The following is an 18251-nucleotide window of genomic DNA, read 5'->3' as shown; positions in this document are numbered from 1 at the left end:
GCAAGGCAAATCCACGGGCAGCAGAGTCCCTGTGAAACCAAAACCAAGAGCTGATTTCTGCCGTGCAATCTGAGCTGCCTTGCTTGGGCATTACTTTTATTGCAGCTGTACTGCTGTGGCACCGGGCTACATGGCCAAATACACATGGGACTGTGAGACTAATGCTTTGAATTTGTGAGCTAATAACTTTAAAGCCAAATCAAGAAGCTTTTGCCTAAGCCGGTATTGTAAAAATGCATTTATAAATGATGTGACTAGTACTTCCACGCTCATAAAAAAAATAACAAACATAGTGCTGGTACAACCCACACAGTATTTTTCAGTCTGAAGAGGAACAACTTTGCTCTAAAGACAGCAAAGCAGAGCACACAGCTGTCACTAATCCTTTACCCGTGTGGAAAGAAGCAGCGAAGGCAGGCCACGAGACTCGGGCAGATCATGAGACCCAACTAAAAAAAGTAGTTATGAGTTCCCCTAACAGCAAGTTTACTTCCATCTCTAGGGCTTGGCTTGCTCAGGACACTACCATCAGGTGGCCATCGTGACAGGGCAGCACAGTACTTCTGTGGTCATGCCACTGTCTTTGAGGCAAGAGTGCGGTTTTGACCCACTGGCCAAACCTCATCTCGACGCCCCAGCACGCACTGCCATCGTTCTGGTCATTTTTAGGGCTGCGGGCACCACAGAGAAGCCGTGAGGCTGCGGGCAGTTACGACTGCTGAGGGAGGACAAAACGTGCACTACCAGCAAGGGCTCACGAGCAGCGGCAGGCCGTGGGGCCCACCACTCGGAGGCTACCAGGAGGGAACCCGGCGACCGACTCGGTCCATACGGCAGCGGGAAGGGCGGCCCGGCCGTGGCGTGAGGCGCGGCCCCGCCCGCCGCCGGGGAGGGGCGGGCCGCTGGCGGCGGCGGTTGGCGGACACGCGCGGGTGCGGCCTCCGCGGCGGGCTGGAAGCGGCCCCGGCGGGGTTGTAGCACCGCCCGGCTTGGCGGGAGCGGCCCTTCCGGACTTGCGCGGCCGTCTCTCTCTCTCTCCTTTCTGTCTCTTCTCGCTGCCGCCCGCTGCTGCGCCGCCATGGGGGCCCCGCAAGGCAGCCCCGGGCCGGGCTCCCGCCGCCTTCTCCTTCTCCTCTTCCTGCTGCTGCTGTCCTCCGCGCAGGTATGGGGGTGCGGGAGGGAGCAGCGCTGGCTCAGCTGGAGCCGGGCGCCTGCCTGCCTGCCTTCGGTGTGAGGCTGCCGGAGGGGCTGTGGGGAGGCGGCGGCTGGGCTGCGCGGTGTTACTGCTGGGTGCGTGGCTGGGGTTGGGCTGGAGGCCTGGATGGAAGCGCCGCTGAGCCCCGGAGAGCAGGCTGAGCCGTGCGGGCTGAGCGATCTTGTGCCCTGCTGCTGCGGAAAGCGGCAGCTGTCCGGGTGCTGGCTGCCGCGATGCGCCTTGTTATGCAATGCCGGGTGCGTGTGAGTAGCCGTGCAGTCAGTCACATGCCCGTGCAGAGACTTGCGAGTGTCACCGGTGCCTGGTGCGGTTTGCTGCGAGTGTTTACTGTGGAAGGTGGTAGCTCCCCGCGAGGCCTGCCACTGATCGGTGCGCCGGTAGAGTACGAGCTTCTGTGTACTCCAACAAGTTGGAATTGCTTTGCTGAGTTGCTCTGGGTGGGGGGAGCAAGCACCTTAGTTCCTTAGTCACTTTGTTTACCTCGTTGTCCAAGGCAGGACTGAGATGCTCCACTTTCCTCTGTGGATGCAGTATCTTGTACGTCTTAGTGTCATCTTTTCCTCCTCTAACCCACTGAGAAATGCACAGAGTCAGGTTTTATACTGAACTCACTTTAAGCTGCCACGTTGGTCATCCTGTGTGCGCTGAGGCTCTCCTGTGGTAGCAGCCTCTGCTCCTTCTAGGAGCTTGAGCAGAAAGCAAGAAACTCTTTCCAGGGAAGCTGGTTGTTCATCAGTGACTCATGGTCGCCAGGTGGGTAGCTGATAGACTTTGCACCTGCCAAGCACTCCTGTCTGTGATGATTTTGGAGGGACGTACTGAACGACATAGCAATGAGGTGTGCCCAGGGCTGGTGCAGGACCCAAGAGATGCTGTACTTCTGATGGGAGGAGGATGCTGAGCTATAGGAGTGTGAAACAAGTTCCCTTGCAGAAAGATCTTGTTGGTCTCTACAAGATCCTGTAGAGGATGTGGCTTCGTGGTTTATAAGAGGTTAACGTGGCAAAGTGACTTTACAAAACTGAAGCCTGTATGCCTAATGCAAGAAGGCAGTTGGAGTGGCAAGGCAGAGGAATGAAAACAAACTTGGACTTGAAATCTTTGCTGCTGTCTGTTATTTACAGCCTAACATTCCACAAAGTAGACCTTGATATCTCTTAAAGAGTAGCTAGACCTTCAGCTAGACTGCACCTGTATAGTGCTTGCTTGCAGAAGAGAAACTTTCTGAAGGTTAACTCATTCTCTCTCAAGCATGCTGGCAGAATGCTTTCATGCTTTCAGTTGTGGTGTGGGCAAAACTTGTGTCAGGTAACCTGCTGCTGGCTGGGAACCAACTACCCACCTAAGAGCTGCACTGAGAGCCTTGGCTTCTTTATTCCTGTTTTTTGAATGTGGACTGAAAGTTCTTGCTGTTCTTTACTCCTTAACTTAAAGAAAAGAATACCAGGCCTCTTAAACTCTTGTTCTCTTATCAACGTCTTAATGTACTAGATGGCATTTTGTGTGCTTAATGTCAGCTGCTGTTGTTGGTAATTATACCAAAACGCAGGCTGTCGGTAAGTGGTTAAGCAAGGCTGGACACTTGTTTCCCATCAGTAACTGGGATCCCAAGCTGCAGGGTCAGATTAACTTAAATGTTTCTGAAATCCTTACTGGTGGACATTAGTGGCTGATGCTGCTCAGGCCCAGCCTTGTCAGGTGGCCTGGAGTTCTGTGTGTGGCCTCTGGTGGGAAGGTCTGAAATGCCTCTTGTGGAGGAACCTGCATGTCAGGGATGGCAGCATAGCTTCACAACAGGACAGTAAGAGTAGATGCTTCCTGGAAAATCAGGAATGACTTGTTTGTAGTCATTCTGGATGGAAAGTGAGGAGGATGTCTTAGAAGCGGAGAGACGACTGAAGTGAATGAGTGGAACAGTGCTTGACTTGGCAGCTGCCAAAACACTCCATCTAGGTATCATTACTTGTTCTTTGCAGGGCATCACAGGTATTTTCTTGTGCATGGTCTTGGTTGCAGCCAGCTGCTAGTTAGGGCCTTGTGCTTTCAGACTGTGCATATGGTAGTGTGTCTGTCTTGTCCCCTAATAAAATCAAGCCATTGTCATTTAACACCAGCCTGCTCCCCCAGATGCTCAACTACCACCTTTACTGCAGCTTTCTTTTCCTACTTGACCTTAATGTTCCTTTGATGTGCTTGGATAACTCCGGAGCTAGGACTTGTTTTGCCTGACCAGGGGTACCTAATTATTTTTCCTTCCAGAGGGGAACAGTCACTTACCCATGGGCAAAGGAACAAGAGGAACTTAGCTGACAGGGCTTGTCTCTGGGTTGGTTGCTTCTGAATGTAGTACTGGAAAGGATAGTATAAGATTTAGAAACCTGTAAAGTTTCCTTTAGTCCAGGGACCCCCTTATGACAGGGGAGCTGTCAGATAGTGGGCAGATTTATGGACTTAACCTGGTCACCTGCCTCCATAAGCAATATTACATTTATTAAAGATGACATAGTACTGTGTTCCCCTAGAGCTCAGTTCTTCAAGCTAGGGGTTCATAATCACTATGAAGGATGATGTGGACTAGATATTAATGGAGGTAAAGGGGAAGGATGTTATTCCTTGGAATTGCTTGTCTTGCCATATAGTATCTCAGATGTCCCATATTAGATGAAGGAAGGGGAAACAGCTGTATCTGATGCTGCTGCCTTTTCCATACATTAGTGATCTTAGTTTGAAGAGCCAAACAAAGTTCTCTTGTTCTCTGGAATTTGCAAGGTTACAAGTAGTCTCTGTTTCTGTATACAAGGATGTTGTTGTTCTTTGTCTGCTTCACGGCTACACAATCATTATTGATGGCTAATGTTTCTGGAAGCATTGGAGGTTATTGATTTGTTCCAACGTGCTGTTGAAGAAACTTGAACCAAAGTAAATGTGTTTATGATCTGTTGAAATGCTTGTTCTGTTACAAACAAATGATAATGTCTGGGAACAGGGAAGCTGTAACAGAACCCACGTAGGGTGTTGTTGATAGTCATGGAATGCTAATACATGCTTGTGTGCAACTTTGTTATTGCGATTCCTGGAGCCCAGACCTGAGGCAAAGCTTCTCTTCAAACAGAATAGTTCTACCAGAAGTAGGAATTTACTTTTCTCAGCTCTGTGTATACTGAAGGGTAGTGTTAGGTGCCAGGTGGTTTCTGAACTCTGCTGGGGGCATTGAGGAACTGCTTTAATTTAAAGCTAACTTTCTATTGCTTCGAAAAGTATTCATGAAGGTCTCATGTTAAGATATTGAGGACTTGAGGTGGTCTTCCCAAATACTTTCATTAGAGCCTCCTGGAGTATCTTGTGTTGTTTAGAAGGGAGTTTGGTTCAATATAGCATGTCTCATTGTGTTCTGGGACCAGGGGAACTTTTGCCAGTTTAAGTATGATGATGAAGCTTGAGTCTACAAGCAGTAGCTTTGTTCCCTGTGACTATTTACAATACAGTTACTCATCTGTGTCTTTTTCTACCTGTGAAGGAATGCCTTTCTGGAGGAGTGGAGAGAACAAAGTACTTATTCTACCCTCTGTTACAGGGCTTTGGGGACAGAACTTTTTCAGCTCTCTTATCAGTGATGGAGTAGTTATTTAGTGACTAGTAGTATCCCTGCTTGCTCTCTGAAAACCAGGAGCCCAGCCCTCTCCCATGCTTTATGGCTGACTCAGGGGTGAGCGTGCTGTTAAATTGCCACTGTCAGAGAGCTGTGTTGCTGACTTTTGACTGACTGCAAATGATTTGATTAGCTTTTATGCATACTGACCCAGTTCCTGTAAGTCAGGTAACACCAGAGCCCTATCAATCTGGGGAGGTAATTCAGACTCCTTTTAGTGAGGTCCTGCTAGGTCACAGTGTGAGTATCTATTCACTGGAATTGGACTGTTGGTGTTTACAGTGAAGTAGAATGAAGTTTTATAAGTTACAGTTCTAGGTCCCAGTGATCTATTACAAGTACACATTCACCTTCTCTAAACAGGCCAAAAGTCTGAGACAGGTGTGTTGGTTTTTTCCATTGTAGGCTTTATCCGTCTCAAACTTCAGTAATGGGGCTGTAAGCTGTTATTCAAATTACGAGCATAAACTGCCACCAAGCCGAAATACCTTGTCTTGGTTTATTTTCTTATGTGTTTAGCTGAATACTTCTTGTTGCATGACCCCTTGTGCAGGTTGCTTCATGTGCCATCCTGGAAATGATAGTAGAAAGGCTTACAGGTGAATTTCTTACCATGTAGTTGTCTATAATACAGTCTATGTTTGATTTTTGTTGTGCCTGTGTAGTTATAATCAAGGAACTGTTAACTTAAAATAGATAAAGTTGGTAGAAGTGGCAGAACTTACCAGTCTGCCTGATGTGTTAGCTGAAACTAAGGTAAAGCTTCCTGTTGTAGAAGTCTCCCCACGGAAAAGTATAAGATTTCTGTGTTATGCAAAGTTTTCCACTGTGAAAGAAGTTGAATCCTTTCAGAAAGAGTAGATTGAACTCTGAATTTTAAAAATCAAGGTGTGTTAAATTACAGGACTTCATGCAGCACAGAAGGTGTTTTGAGGTACGATCACAAACCATCCTAGACTAAATGTGAATGCCTGCATGAGATACCAGAAATCCCTAATCCAGTCCTTACTGACAGTAGTAAGCAGCTCAAATCTTTGCCCTTTTGTAAGAGTAGTAGTCAATCTTTGCGTCTTGAGGAGGTGATTCAGTTGCTTCTGACATTGGTCCACACAAACACGTAAGCCTTCCTTCTGCTAGCAGATTTATTTGCTGATATAGGTGTGAGGAAGCAGAGGTCAAGTTGATGACTTCAAACGTAGCTTGATGTAAGCTTAGACGCTATGAATTTCATTATGCATGAAATGAATATACAGTGTGTTTCTGTGGATAGTCTCAAGTTGTTATTGTGATTTAGCTTTTTGGCTTATGTTGGGTGTTAAACATCCAGTGTTTAGAAGTGTGGTTTTAAGGGATGCATGCCAGCTTGTATATAAGAATATAGGAATACTTGACAGCTGGTTACAGATCTAGCTAGAAGAGATGCTTACGTAGACAAATGAAGTAGCAGTCTGGACGAGTGGTACTCAGATTGAATTCTGAACCACTGGTTTACAGTGAGTGACTTTGCTTTGGGCTGTGTTGCCTAGGTTAAGTTAAAGGGGAAATTCTAACAAGTTCAGGTAAACTGATGATGTTTATCAGGCACAAGAATCCAATTACTAATATGCTGTTGCAAAGAATTTGGTGTCCTTCAGCATAGAAATGGATGTCGTGGAAGCACTGTTGTATTCTTGGATAGCTCTGGGATATGATGAATGCGGCCTTTCAGGGGCCTCTCTGGCCAGTAAACAGCGTTATTCATGGTCAAGCACAAGGCTCAGCAGTCTGTCCTTGCTGTATAAGCATATGGTGTTTCTACAGATGTGAAGTCAAGGTTGTTCAGGAGATAAAAATAGGTCAGTTATCTTTAAAACCGTACCATGCAGTCTCCTGATGCTTTTATGCTTGCAGAAACACAGTAAATGTTTATGCAGTCTGCGCTCTGCTTGCAGCCCAGGTGCTTAGCAAAACCCCGGAGCTGTTCTCAAGCTTTCACTGTAAACAGTTTGTTGTTGCATTGATTCTTCAAGGTTTTAATTTTAAGAATAAATACTCTGATTTAGTAATTCAGACGTCTCAGTGCAAGTGCTACTGAACAGAAATACAAGGCATTCAAGGTGCAGTTGTGCGCTTTCATTTCCTTCATTTTATGCATACGATAAAGAACTGATCTGGATTTTTCAGTAATCTCCAAACCTGAGGATTTCTGAAATGCTGCTCAGCCTTCCTTGTTTGGGTGTGGCGTGTTTTTGTTTACAAGGGCTGATGGAGGACATCCCTTCAGTTTCTCACAATAACTAACATTCTGTGGTGAATGCAGAGCTGTGAAGTCCTGTTTTGGCATCCTCTTATGCCATTGCTTCCTCCAAATCTGCCAGTGAGTGGATAAATTTGCAGGAAGGACTAAAAGGTGGTAGGGGGAACTGAAAGTATTACGCATGAACAATGCATTTCTCTTCATGTTTGCTGACTCGTGCACTGAAACAAGCGTAGCCCACTAAGCACGTGCATTGTTCTGCATGAGGAAACTGCTCTCTAGAGCACCTTTAATTTGGGTACACTTTGCAAATATTGGTTTCGATTTTTCAGTAACTCTTGCACCTAGGAGATATGCTGTCTGTGGCTGGGCAGAGAGGGGTGGAAAGCTGAGCTGGAGATGCAACACCGTGTTCATGTATGCCATGTCAATACATGCTTTTCTCGATGGATGCTTTCTGTAGCACATATGATATCTAAATTACAAGAGTTATCTAATCTGGACTGTAAATGGCCGTTGGAATAATAATGTGCAATCTGTCCAGCTGTTGAAAAATTAAGTAATTATTCCTTGCTGTTAATGAGTTACCTCATGTCGATTTAGGTACTTCCACAACAGTGCATCTGGTATGGAGAATGTGGAATTGCATCTGGAGACAAGAGATACAACTGTGCTTATGATGGACCACCCATACCATTACCAGAGGATGGCTATGACTTGATGCAGGTGAGCTTCTTCTGTACATCTGCAGGAAAGTATTTCTCTTGTACTTTAGAGTTCTGTTTTGGGTTCTGTTGGACCTGCACTGTGACTTTTACCTGTCTCGTTTTCATTTGATTAGAAGGTAAACACTGATTCTCTCATTTCTCAGATCTAGCTTGTAGCCCCAGCTGTGTGAAGGTGATAGACTGCTGTTTCTATTCAGGTATATGAGATGCCTCCAAACCGTGTGATCTACATACAAACTTTCACGAACAAAATCTTAAATGTAGGAATGCTGCACTTTCCTGCTTATTTTCTCACTGCTTCGAGCACTCACACTCCTTAGTGTGACTGATTTTAGGACTCTGACTTGTGACATTTATCAGTTATGTCCTTTATATTTCTAAAGAAGGCTAAAATTCTATTCTGGCAGATAATCATTCTGAACCCTTCCTTAATTAGGAAGGCAGTAACTGACACCAGTCATTCAAATGGGGCAAACTTTGTCCAAGTTCAGTTTCTAAAGCTGTGCCTAGTATTAGACGGTGTTTCCCTATCTGAGCTTTCATTTTCTTGGCCCCCAGCACAAGAAAGACGTGGAGCTCTTGGAGTGAGTTCAGAGGAGGGCCACCAAGATGATCAGGGGGCTGGAGCACCTCTCCTATGAGGAAAGGTTGAGGGAGCTGGGCTTGTTTCTCTTAGAGAAGAGAAGGCTCCGGGGAGACCTCATTGTGGCCTTCCAGTACTTGAAAGGAGTGTATAAACAGGAGTGGGAATGAATGTTCATGAGGGTAGATAACGATAGGACAAGGGGGAATGGTTTTAAACTGAGACAGGGGAGATTTAGGTTAGATATTAGGAGGAAGTTTTTCACACAGAGTGTGGTGAGGCACTGGAACAGGTTGCCCAGGGAGGTTGTGGATGCCCCGTCCCTGGAGGCATTCAAGGCCAGGCTGGACATGGCTCTGGGCAGCCTGGTCTAGTGGCTGGCGACCCTGCACTCAGCAGGGGGTTTGAAACTACATGATCTTTGAGGTCCTTTTTGACCCAGGCCATTCTATGATTCTATGATTTTTCAAAGTGAACAACTGAAGTTAAAATAGCTTCTGGTTTTGATGCAAAACATAGGATGATATTGCCAGACTTGTCTTCTGGCAGATGGTAATTCAAAGCCTTAGTGTGAAATAACTATAAAGTTAAGTAATGGCTTGGCTGTCAGCAGTAACAAATTAAATATGTAGGTGAACTGACTGTGTTACATTTTCAGAGGACTTAGTAACAGACAAGAAAAGTACAGTATAGATTACACCAGTGTTAAAATAAATGCTTTTCTTTTCTATAAATTGGACTTGAAATAGTTCTTCCAGGTAACCGGTGACTCTGCTTAGTGGCTTGACTTTAGAGACTTTAGAATTTGATGCTATCCAGGAGATGCATTGAAGGATAAGATGCAGGAATACTTTTGACTTGGATAAAGATGTGTTGTCATCTGACTCTCAAATACCATTATCATTCTATATATAGACCCTGGTGACTAAAGATCATCTGAAAGAGCTTTTTAAAGGAAGTGATACCCTGGATAATACGAATGATTCTTCTGTCCCTGTTCTCTAATGAATCTCACTGGCTGGGCTGATTCTTTCATACATCTCCCACGACAACAATCTTCTGCAACATGCTGAAATAAAGCCTTAACTCTAATGAGTTTTGAGATTGTTAGCATGCTTTTTCCTTCCTTCCCCTGTGCTAATCTCAGTATTGTTTATATTTCAGGAACTCTGTCCAGGTTTATTCTTCGGCAATGTCAGTACTTGCTGTGATATCCTTCAGCTTCAGACTTTGAAAAACAACTTGCAGCTGCCTCTGCAGTTTCTTTCCAGGTAAGCTAATGAATGGCAAAGCAGCTAGAGCTTTTTAAAATCAGAAAGCGCGTCAGGCCACTCCAGATGAAGCAAACTGTAGATGTGGTAATTTCATTTAAAGGCTTATTACAGTGAGCTCTTGGAAGGACTTTCTTATCCCTGTCTGGAAGCTCTAGCTCCGTGAAGCAATTGCTTACAGTCTGGACTGAGTTAGTTGGTGGTATAAGCTCTAGCATAGTTTTTCCTTGAGCTACTGCATTTGTAATGAAGTCTTAAGAAAAGGATGACAGAGTGCTGTTCAGTCTTTCTAGTAGCAGCAGTTAAGTTTTCTTTTTAATTTCTCATCAACTTCTACTTTCATCAGCTATTTGAGGTAGACAGATTTTCTATTAAGTAATATTGATACTTCTGAAGAGTATTAAATAACTTTAAGCACCAATTGTTGTATGGATAACTACTTTTTTGCACAAGTGTATACAATTTTTTTATATTAATATATATAAATTGCTTTGTTTTGTCACTGAGCAGAATGTTTACACTTGGTGTGTAAGTCAAATCAGATACGCTTCATCTTCACCTCTTAATCTGATTGCTGTTCATTAACTTTCCTACCCAGGTGTCCATCATGTTTCTACAACTTGATTAACCTCTTCTGTGAGCTGACTTGCAGTCCAAATCAGTCTGAGTTTTTGAATGTTACAAGCACCATACCTTATTATGATCCAATTTCAAAAGAAAACAAAAGTAGTATTACAGAGCTGCAGTACTTCATTGGAGAACGCTTTGCAAATGGTGAGTAAACAGTGTGCTGATGCACTTAATTTTATCAAGGTAACAAGATCAAGCCTCTTTCAGGACAAGCTGGGAGGTGAACAGGGGCCAACTGTCTTTTGTAGCACAAGGCATCAAATAGATGCCAGTAGGTCTCCCTTGAAACATTAGTATTTGATAGGAGACATTACACTGATGCTTGTAGTGTTTTTGAAGGTTCAACTGAGACTGAAGATCGATGATTTTTAATAGCTGATAACACTGATGACTTTATCTTCAGAAAAGCAAAGTCGTTTATAACTGAATATCCAAAGCCTGCCTAATATTGAAACTATCTGGTAGTGATGTTTGTACTGTGAATTACCTCATTTCTGAAGCATATAGTTAATTTCAAAGTGAAATGAACAATTCTAGTCTCTTGTCAGTCCAAGTATCTTTTTCCGAAAAACAAGGAGTTCAGGCTGTATTTTAATTTTATAGCAAACATGAAGCGTTAATTTGATCTCTGCGTTTTTTTGTACAGTGACCTGTAAATAAGTTATTTTCAAATGCCTCATAACTTATGGCCTACAGGTCAAAAGTGCCTTAAATATTGTCTCAGTCATAACCTCTCCCAAAAGAGAAGCTTTGTTATTAGAAGGAACAGGATCTAATGAAGAAGGTTCTGGTAGTGTAATGCAGATTCAGGCAGCCTATTTAGACTAAGATAGCTGTGACAAAACACTGTAACCTTGATTGCTGTAAATAAAGCTGAAAGCATTACTTTGTTATCTTAAGATATTTCCTCTGAAGACTATAAGTGTTTTCTTTGAACTTGGTGAGTCTTAACTTAGTTCCCAAACTCAGAGCGCTTGCTCAAGTGCTAATACTGATTTAATGACTTCTGTCTTCATACATTCTTTTTAGAAATGTATAATGCCTGCAAAGATGTTGAGGCTCCATCAAGTAATGTTAAGGCATTGGGGCTGCTGTGTGGAAAAGACGTGAAGGACTGCAATGCTACCAACTGGATTGAGTACATGTTTAATAAGGACAATGGACAAACTCCTTTCAGCATTATTCCTGTGTTTTCAGGTAAAAAAAAAAAAATTAAGGGAAAAAGTAAGAGTTGGCTGTGAATCTTCTGTCAGAGGCTGTATGCAGCAGTTAGTATGCTAACTCACTAAACAGATGCTCAGCAGTGACTGTCCACAGTCAGGCTTTCAAAGCAATGTAACCTAAACTGAATCTTATTTTTTTTTTTGAAAAAAAAATTTGTAATTACTGTCTTTTCAACTTACTGCTGCAGATGCCTAAAGCTTGCTGGAAGATGGACTGGTCTTGGTAAACTGGATAGCTTATATTCTTTGGGAATCTAGGGCAATACCCTGATCTTTCATGGTTTCTGTAAGGAAGTTGTTCTGTACCTCCATCTGAACAGATGGGGGCAGGGTTTGCATGACAGCTTGTTGCTAGGGGTGGTAGGAGTGCTTGTTAGTTCTTCAGATTGAAGTGTTCTAAAAACAGGATAACTAGGTATACAGGTGTAAGGAGTTAGTGCCTGCATGGAGGAAGGCAATAGTTCTATCTGCTACAGGACTGAGGAAAAGCTACTGCTTATGGGGGGACTTCCATTTAAAGGGTTCGTTCATGGAACTAGGAAGCTTGTATTGTAAAAATACAACTCTTTTACCTGGTAGTAAACTGACTCTGCAATGTCTGACTTTCGTATTTCATAGATGTTCCTGTCCATGGAATGAATCCTATGAACAATGCTACCAAAGGCTGTAATGAGTCTGTGGATGATTCAACAGGACCATGCAGCTGTCAAGACTGTTCAATTGTTTGCGGTCCAAAACCTCAGCCCCCTCCATCGCCTGTTCCTTGGCTTTTATTTGGTTTGGATGCTGTATATATCATCATGTGGATCTCTTATATGGGGTTTCTACTCATATTTTTTGCTCTAGTTTTTGGAGTCTGGTGTTACAGGTAAAACACTTAAGATGTACAACTCTGAAAGTAACTTGCTTTTTCTGTGAAAACTTTGCCTAGTACAGAATGCTTATGCTTCTAGGATCACCCAGCCTAAAGTCATGTTGTGTGGCAGATACTTATGCTTGCAGAGGCTGTTGTAACACTTTAAAATAAAAAAAAAGTCATAGGAAGTAAATGCAGAAGCTTTTAGCTGGTATGAAACTTTTATATCTTGCCTAGTTGCAGGACCAATTCTCAACTTGCATAATGTAATTAACTTGTAGGAACTCAACTCGCAATCACTGGGAGAGAGCAATATCTGAAATTGGTGGCCACGTGCAGTTACAGCAGACTAACTGGAATGCATGTTTAGGCTAATACTTGTACCAAAACAATCACTGCCCTAATACAGATAATTGTTGGCTGCTTTTCTCTATCATCCTGTTCTGAAATTACTAGTGCAACTTTAATACTGCTCAATTATGACCAAGAATCTAAAATCTGTGTGGACAAGGACAGTGGGTATGACAAACTTATGCCACACTTAGTAGCCTTGTCTGGTAAACTTGTTAAACAACATGGCTAATTAACTGAACTGGTGAGAGTGTTTGATATGTCTGGTTCATAGCCAAAATACGTGTCCCTAATTTGGATGCCTGTTGATGAGGTTACTGTGAAGAGGGTGTAGTGCTTATCTTCTGCTGTAGGTATTGGAGTATAAGCAGTATAGGTCAATTTTAAGTGTTTGCTGCCTTCAGGACAGAAAGAGAATGCTTTTTCTTCTTGGTTTGCTTTGCCATTTTGTTAGCTTGAGTACGTGTAACTTAAGCTATTAATGAAGTCAAATACTTCTAATGTGTATGTTTCCTGCTGGGGATCAAGCCCTTTTAATCCTTTTGAGCAGATTACGGCCTTGTCAGCTGTCTTATGCTTTTCCAGCCTGGATCAAGAATATGTTCTCTGTGTAAACTTTAGAACACCAGTAGCATTCGCAGCACAGAGAACCTCCTTAAAATGATCATAACGGTGATAACATTAGCAGGACAACTCAGTCAACTTAATTGACTGGGAGTAGAAGGAGCAAGATGCCTACAGTTTGTGCATTTGACTTGCCTGGAATTTATTACTAGCATTGGGAACTGTTTCTGCTGTACATACACAAGAAGAAATCTTGGAATATTAGGGTAACATAGTCTTTTTCTCTTACAGGAGGCGGCATTTTGTCTCTGAGTATACACCAATTGACAGTAATATAGCCTTTTCTGTGAACTCTCATCGTGATAATGGTATGTCTTGGATAAAAGTATCAGATTTATTAAAATTCACTTAAATGCATCCACTTTTATGTGTAGATTTGAGAGTTTTAGCTTTGCTATTCCATATAATCCATTCCTACAGTACTATACTTGAATTGTTTGGCCAGTATCGCTGTTGGTTTGCGATAGTACTTAACCCTATTTTACTGGATGCCAAAAACCCTTGCTGCACCGTTTGTGGGTGTAGTAATGTTGTTGTGGAGTTCTAGAGTGCTTTGTGTCTTCTTGCATTAGAAGAGGCAATGTAATTATGAGCTGGCCTCTTGCCCTTGACTTCAGTCAAAGGTTAGTCCTTGGGTCTGACTGTCAGTGTAGACACTTCTTCCAGAGCTTACTACAGAGAGTAAAATCTTGACTGTTTCAATGTGTTTCGAGGAAATGCTGTTCAACTCACTACTCAAACATTCCCTATTTACTTCTTACAGGGAAAATTACCTGTGGTGAGAGGCTTGGTGAAAGGTTTGAGAATGGCCTAAGGATGACATTTACGTCATGGGGTGCTTTCTGTGTCAGAAATCCACGTCCAGTTATCCTCTTCTCTGTGGTCTTTATTGCTATGTGCTGTTCAGGCTTTGTATATATTAAAGCAACTACAAACCCTGTAGATCTCTGGTCAGCTCCAAGCAGCCAAGCCCGCAAGGAGAAGGAGTACTTTGACAAACACTTTGGGCCTTTCTTTCGTACCGAACAACTTATTATTCAGGCACCAAACAGCCATCCAGACATCTATTCACCTTACCCATCAGGAGCAGATGTGCCCTTTGGACCTCCACTCAACAAAGATATTCTCCATCAGGTAACTGGGACTTCAAAAGTGAAAACCCAGACATTGCTAATAGGTGTAATCATAAGGAGTTGTCTTCCATCTGTAAGGTGATGTGTCTAGCCAAACAGTCATTAGTTATCACTAGGTATATCAAAAATTGTGCTATAAAGTCCTTATATGCTATAATCCTTACTGTAAAAGCTTTTTGCTGGAAGCCTTGTCTCTTACCTTCTGTTAAAGGTAAACTTGCAGGCTAATGCTTCTATTTTCATGTGAGTAGCAAAATAATGGAGTGACTTAGTTGTACACTCCTACTGACTTTTCTCATTGCCTTTGGAAACTTCTAGAAATATCGTATGCACTTAAGAATGCAAAAGAAAGTGTTTTCCTTACGAGATAGGACTTATGTTCAATTATTTTTTTTTCAGGTGCTTGATTTACAAGATGCTATTGTAAACATAGCTGCGTCTTTTGACAACGAGACTGTAATGCTGAAAGACATTTGCCTGGCTCCTCTTGCTCCCTACAACAACAACTGCACTATATTGAGTGTACTCAACTACTTTCAAAACAGTCATTCTGTTCTAGATCACGCCGTGGGGGATGAATTCTTTGTCTATGCTGACTACCACACTCACTTCTTATATTGTGTTCGGTAAGCAGTATGATTAGGTGTTTTTGAAACAGTAGGCAAGCTGAGTTCTTGTCATGCTGGCAGACAAAACTAGCTAGTTCTTTCTGACTCCTTGAACTTATCCCTTTTTCAATCCACTGTACTTTGTCAAAATGCAAATCAGTGTGTTTGTCTTATTACTTCTGTACTTACTACTTCAACAGGAATTATTTTGATCAGGTTTCAAGCTAATTTTGGTTTGGTGCAGACATCAGCTGTGATTTACTTAAAGCATGTCTCAGACACTTCTGATAAATATAATTCTGATAGAGAAGGCATGTGCTAAGCTTTCATTTAAGTTTATAGTGAGGTAGAGGCCAATTAGAAGCTTAGAAGACATATTTAGAACTGTAATTAAATTTAAAGCAAACATAGCATAGGGCAGTGCATCACTAGCATTTTATCTTATTTTCTTTTGGTCAGCTGTAAAACATCAGCTGCTTACTGTTCTTGGCAAGTGAAGCACAGCACCACCAGACAAGCATAAGCTGATAATTATTGCTGGTCATCTCTTTAGGGCTCCAGCATCACTGAATGACACAAGTTTGCTTCACGATCCTTGCTTAGGAGCATTTGGTGGACCTGTCTTTCCATGGCTGGTGTTAGGGGGATATGATGGTAAGTGGCAAAACAGTGTCGCAGTTAAAATCTTCAGTACATTCTTGCTTGCTGTCTTTGTTGCTGAAGTTGCATTCTCGTTGACATGACTGTTGAAAAGCACTCCTGACAAACTTTGATTTTAGTAAAACTTCAACTAAGTAAGGCTATTTTAACTAACGTGTTAGTAGATCAGTGCTGAGAATGAAGGCAGACAACACCAGAAGTGCCAAATGTAAGCAATCTTACTGAAACATGCTTGTCCTGTTGATAAGCATGTGAATGTTCCGTCTGCTTTGAGCCTGCTTGAGGATCTCTAGTCACTAGAAACTAGATGTGAAGTATCTCAAGCTGACATGCTAGGATGTGCATCTATCTTCCTCCTGAGATAGCTGTGTCACTGATCTGAAAAAGTAGCTAAGAAGAGGTAAGGATGTTTGCGAAGGAAACTCTTCCATAACTGTTAGCCAGAATTTTGTTCAAGCAACTTAGCAATCAAGCTGTGTTCAACTGGATACATCAAACATGCCTAAACAGCTATTAAAGGCGAGCACTTGATTAACTGAAGATTTTTTCTATGTGCTTTGAGTAAATGCTGAGTGTACAAGAGTACACTCATGTTGAGAACTGCATCCTGTTTCTTACCAGATCAAGTCATAAGCACTAGTTAAATAATGGCGCCTTGTCTAACCATGCAACAGTTTAATGCTGGAATACTATGAACATGATAGATAATGAGTGATTACTTTCACAGTACAATCCAGAGAGCTTACCAACTCATTTCTATTTAGGAAACATCTTGGAGCATTTGATGTGATTGGAAAAGATTGCATTCAATGGAATTATAGTGGTGGGGTTGCTTTGGACAATACCCCTTAAAACTTAATTACACCTGCCTATGCTAGAATGTAAGTTCAACTTCATAATGCCTGGTGCTTTTTTCTATTCTACAGGTGATAACTATAATAATGCTACTGCTCTCGTTATTACTCTTCCTGTTAATAACTACTACAATGACTCCAAAAAGCTAATGAAAGCCTTGGCATGGGAAAAAGAGTAAGTAGCCTTCTTGTATCCTGAAATGTATGTAGAAATAAAAACAACCTGTAAACATAAATGCATGCAAAACACCGTGCTGCACTGGCAGTTCACTGGTATAACTACGGGGATGTTTTGAGAAGCAGCATAACTTGTAAAGGACTGACTATTGCTGGTCACAGGATTCCCTTCATCTGATGTATTTTATTTATCCTTTAAAGTATGACTGACTTCTCCTTTTTTTCAGATTTATTAACTTTCTGAGGAACTACAATAATCCAAATTTGACTATATCGTTTTCTGCTGAACGGAGTATTGAAGATGAAATCAATCGTGAAAGCAACAGTGATGTCAGCACTGTTGTAATAAGCTATGTTGTAATGTTTGTGTATATCTCCATAGCTTTGGGACACATCCAGAGCTGGGGAAGGCTGCTGGTATGTTTATTGTTCTCATTTCTCTGAACTCTTGAGCTTTAAATAGCTTTTAAAATAGTTTTGCAGAACACTTGTGTTCCATCTTGTCACAAAGCATTGAGTCCTCTTTGGCAGGAGCTGGAGGAAGCATTGTCTTGTTATACTTAATTCACTTGTGCTTTGTAGCCTTGACTAGATCTATTTTCAGTTGATGTGTGCAATTAACTTCAAATTTTAAGGCTTGTAGCTCCAAGTTTAAGTACTTTAGCTCTTCAGAAGAACCAGAGAAATAAGCTTCTTATTAACTGCATTCTGGATAAGGATGTATTTTTCTGTCTTTGCTGTAGAATCTTATGTGATAGTGCTGGTTTGGTTAACGGTCGTTAAAACTTTTTTAGGTGGATTCAAAGATCTCCCTGGGCATTGCAGGCATCCTGATCGTACTGAGCTCAGTGGCATGTTCCATAGGCATTTTCAGTTACTTTGGAGTCCCAGTAACACTGATTGTGATAGAAGTTATTCCCTTCTTGGTGCTGGCTATTGGGGTGGACAACATCTTTATTATAGTCCAGACACTTCAGGTATTTATTTCATGCAGTTTTTTTTAATGTCTATTTCTTGTTTTTTTGAAAGACGTTACTTTGGAGTAGAAATTCTTCAGTGTGCCAGTGCTCATCCCAATCTGAGCACCTCTAGATTTTCAGTGGATATCTAGTAGTCTGGAAGAAAGCTTATATTATTAAAGCTGAAAGAAAAATTATATGTAACTGCTGTTACATATATATATATATGCTGTACTGCATTGTGAGCAGTAATCATTTACTAAACTATGTGCTCACACCATAAACTTCTGACAGTAATATTTGATGGGTAGGTAATCTGCTTTCCAACTTGACAGGCTTGGTAATGCACCAAAAAAGCCCTGGTTCTGCTTTTGGCAAATGTGTGGTTTCAGCTGAAGCATTGAATTTGCCTCAAACCTAACTTACAATATAGTAATAAGGCAACAAGGGTGGGAGTGGGAGAGTTGTTTGTGCTGTACTTGTATAATAGAGA

General features: G+C 42.1%; 1 protein-coding gene across 2 annotated transcripts in view; it reads left to right on the top strand.

Moving 5' to 3' along the window:
• NPC1 (NPC intracellular cholesterol transporter 1) overlaps window positions 947–18251 on the top strand; it is a 26789-nt gene continuing 9484 nt past the window's right edge. The window contains exons 1-13 of one of the 2 annotated variants that reach the window (XM_021385913.1): window positions 947–1162; window positions 7705–7827; window positions 9577–9683; window positions 10282–10457; window positions 11343–11510; window positions 12155–12404; window positions 13599–13675; window positions 14131–14501; window positions 14900–15126; window positions 15662–15762; window positions 16695–16797; window positions 17027–17216; window positions 17594–17776. In XM_021385913.1, coding sequence (XP_021241588.1) covers window positions 1079–1162; window positions 7705–7827; window positions 9577–9683; window positions 10282–10457; window positions 11343–11510; window positions 12155–12404; window positions 13599–13675; window positions 14131–14501; window positions 14900–15126; window positions 15662–15762; window positions 16695–16797; window positions 17027–17216; window positions 17594–17776 — 2160 coding nt within the window. In that variant the 5' untranslated portion in view covers window positions 947–1078. Of the gene's footprint in view, window positions 1163–7179; window positions 7222–7704; window positions 7828–9576; window positions 9684–10281; window positions 10458–11342; window positions 11511–12154; window positions 12405–13598; window positions 13676–14130; window positions 14502–14899; window positions 15127–15661; window positions 15763–16694; window positions 16798–17026; window positions 17217–17593; window positions 17777–18251 lie in introns of those variants that run through there. The other variant, XM_021385914.1, reaches the window with a different exon arrangement.

Source organism: Numida meleagris, chromosome 2 (assembly GCF_002078875.1).
Source record: "Numida meleagris isolate 19003 breed g44 Domestic line chromosome 2, NumMel1.0, whole genome shotgun sequence".
Taxonomy (NCBI): domain Eukaryota; kingdom Metazoa; phylum Chordata; class Aves; order Galliformes; family Numididae; genus Numida; species Numida meleagris.
The sequence above is the reverse complement of the archived record's forward strand: the minus strand, read 5'-3'. Positions and strand labels throughout refer to the sequence as shown.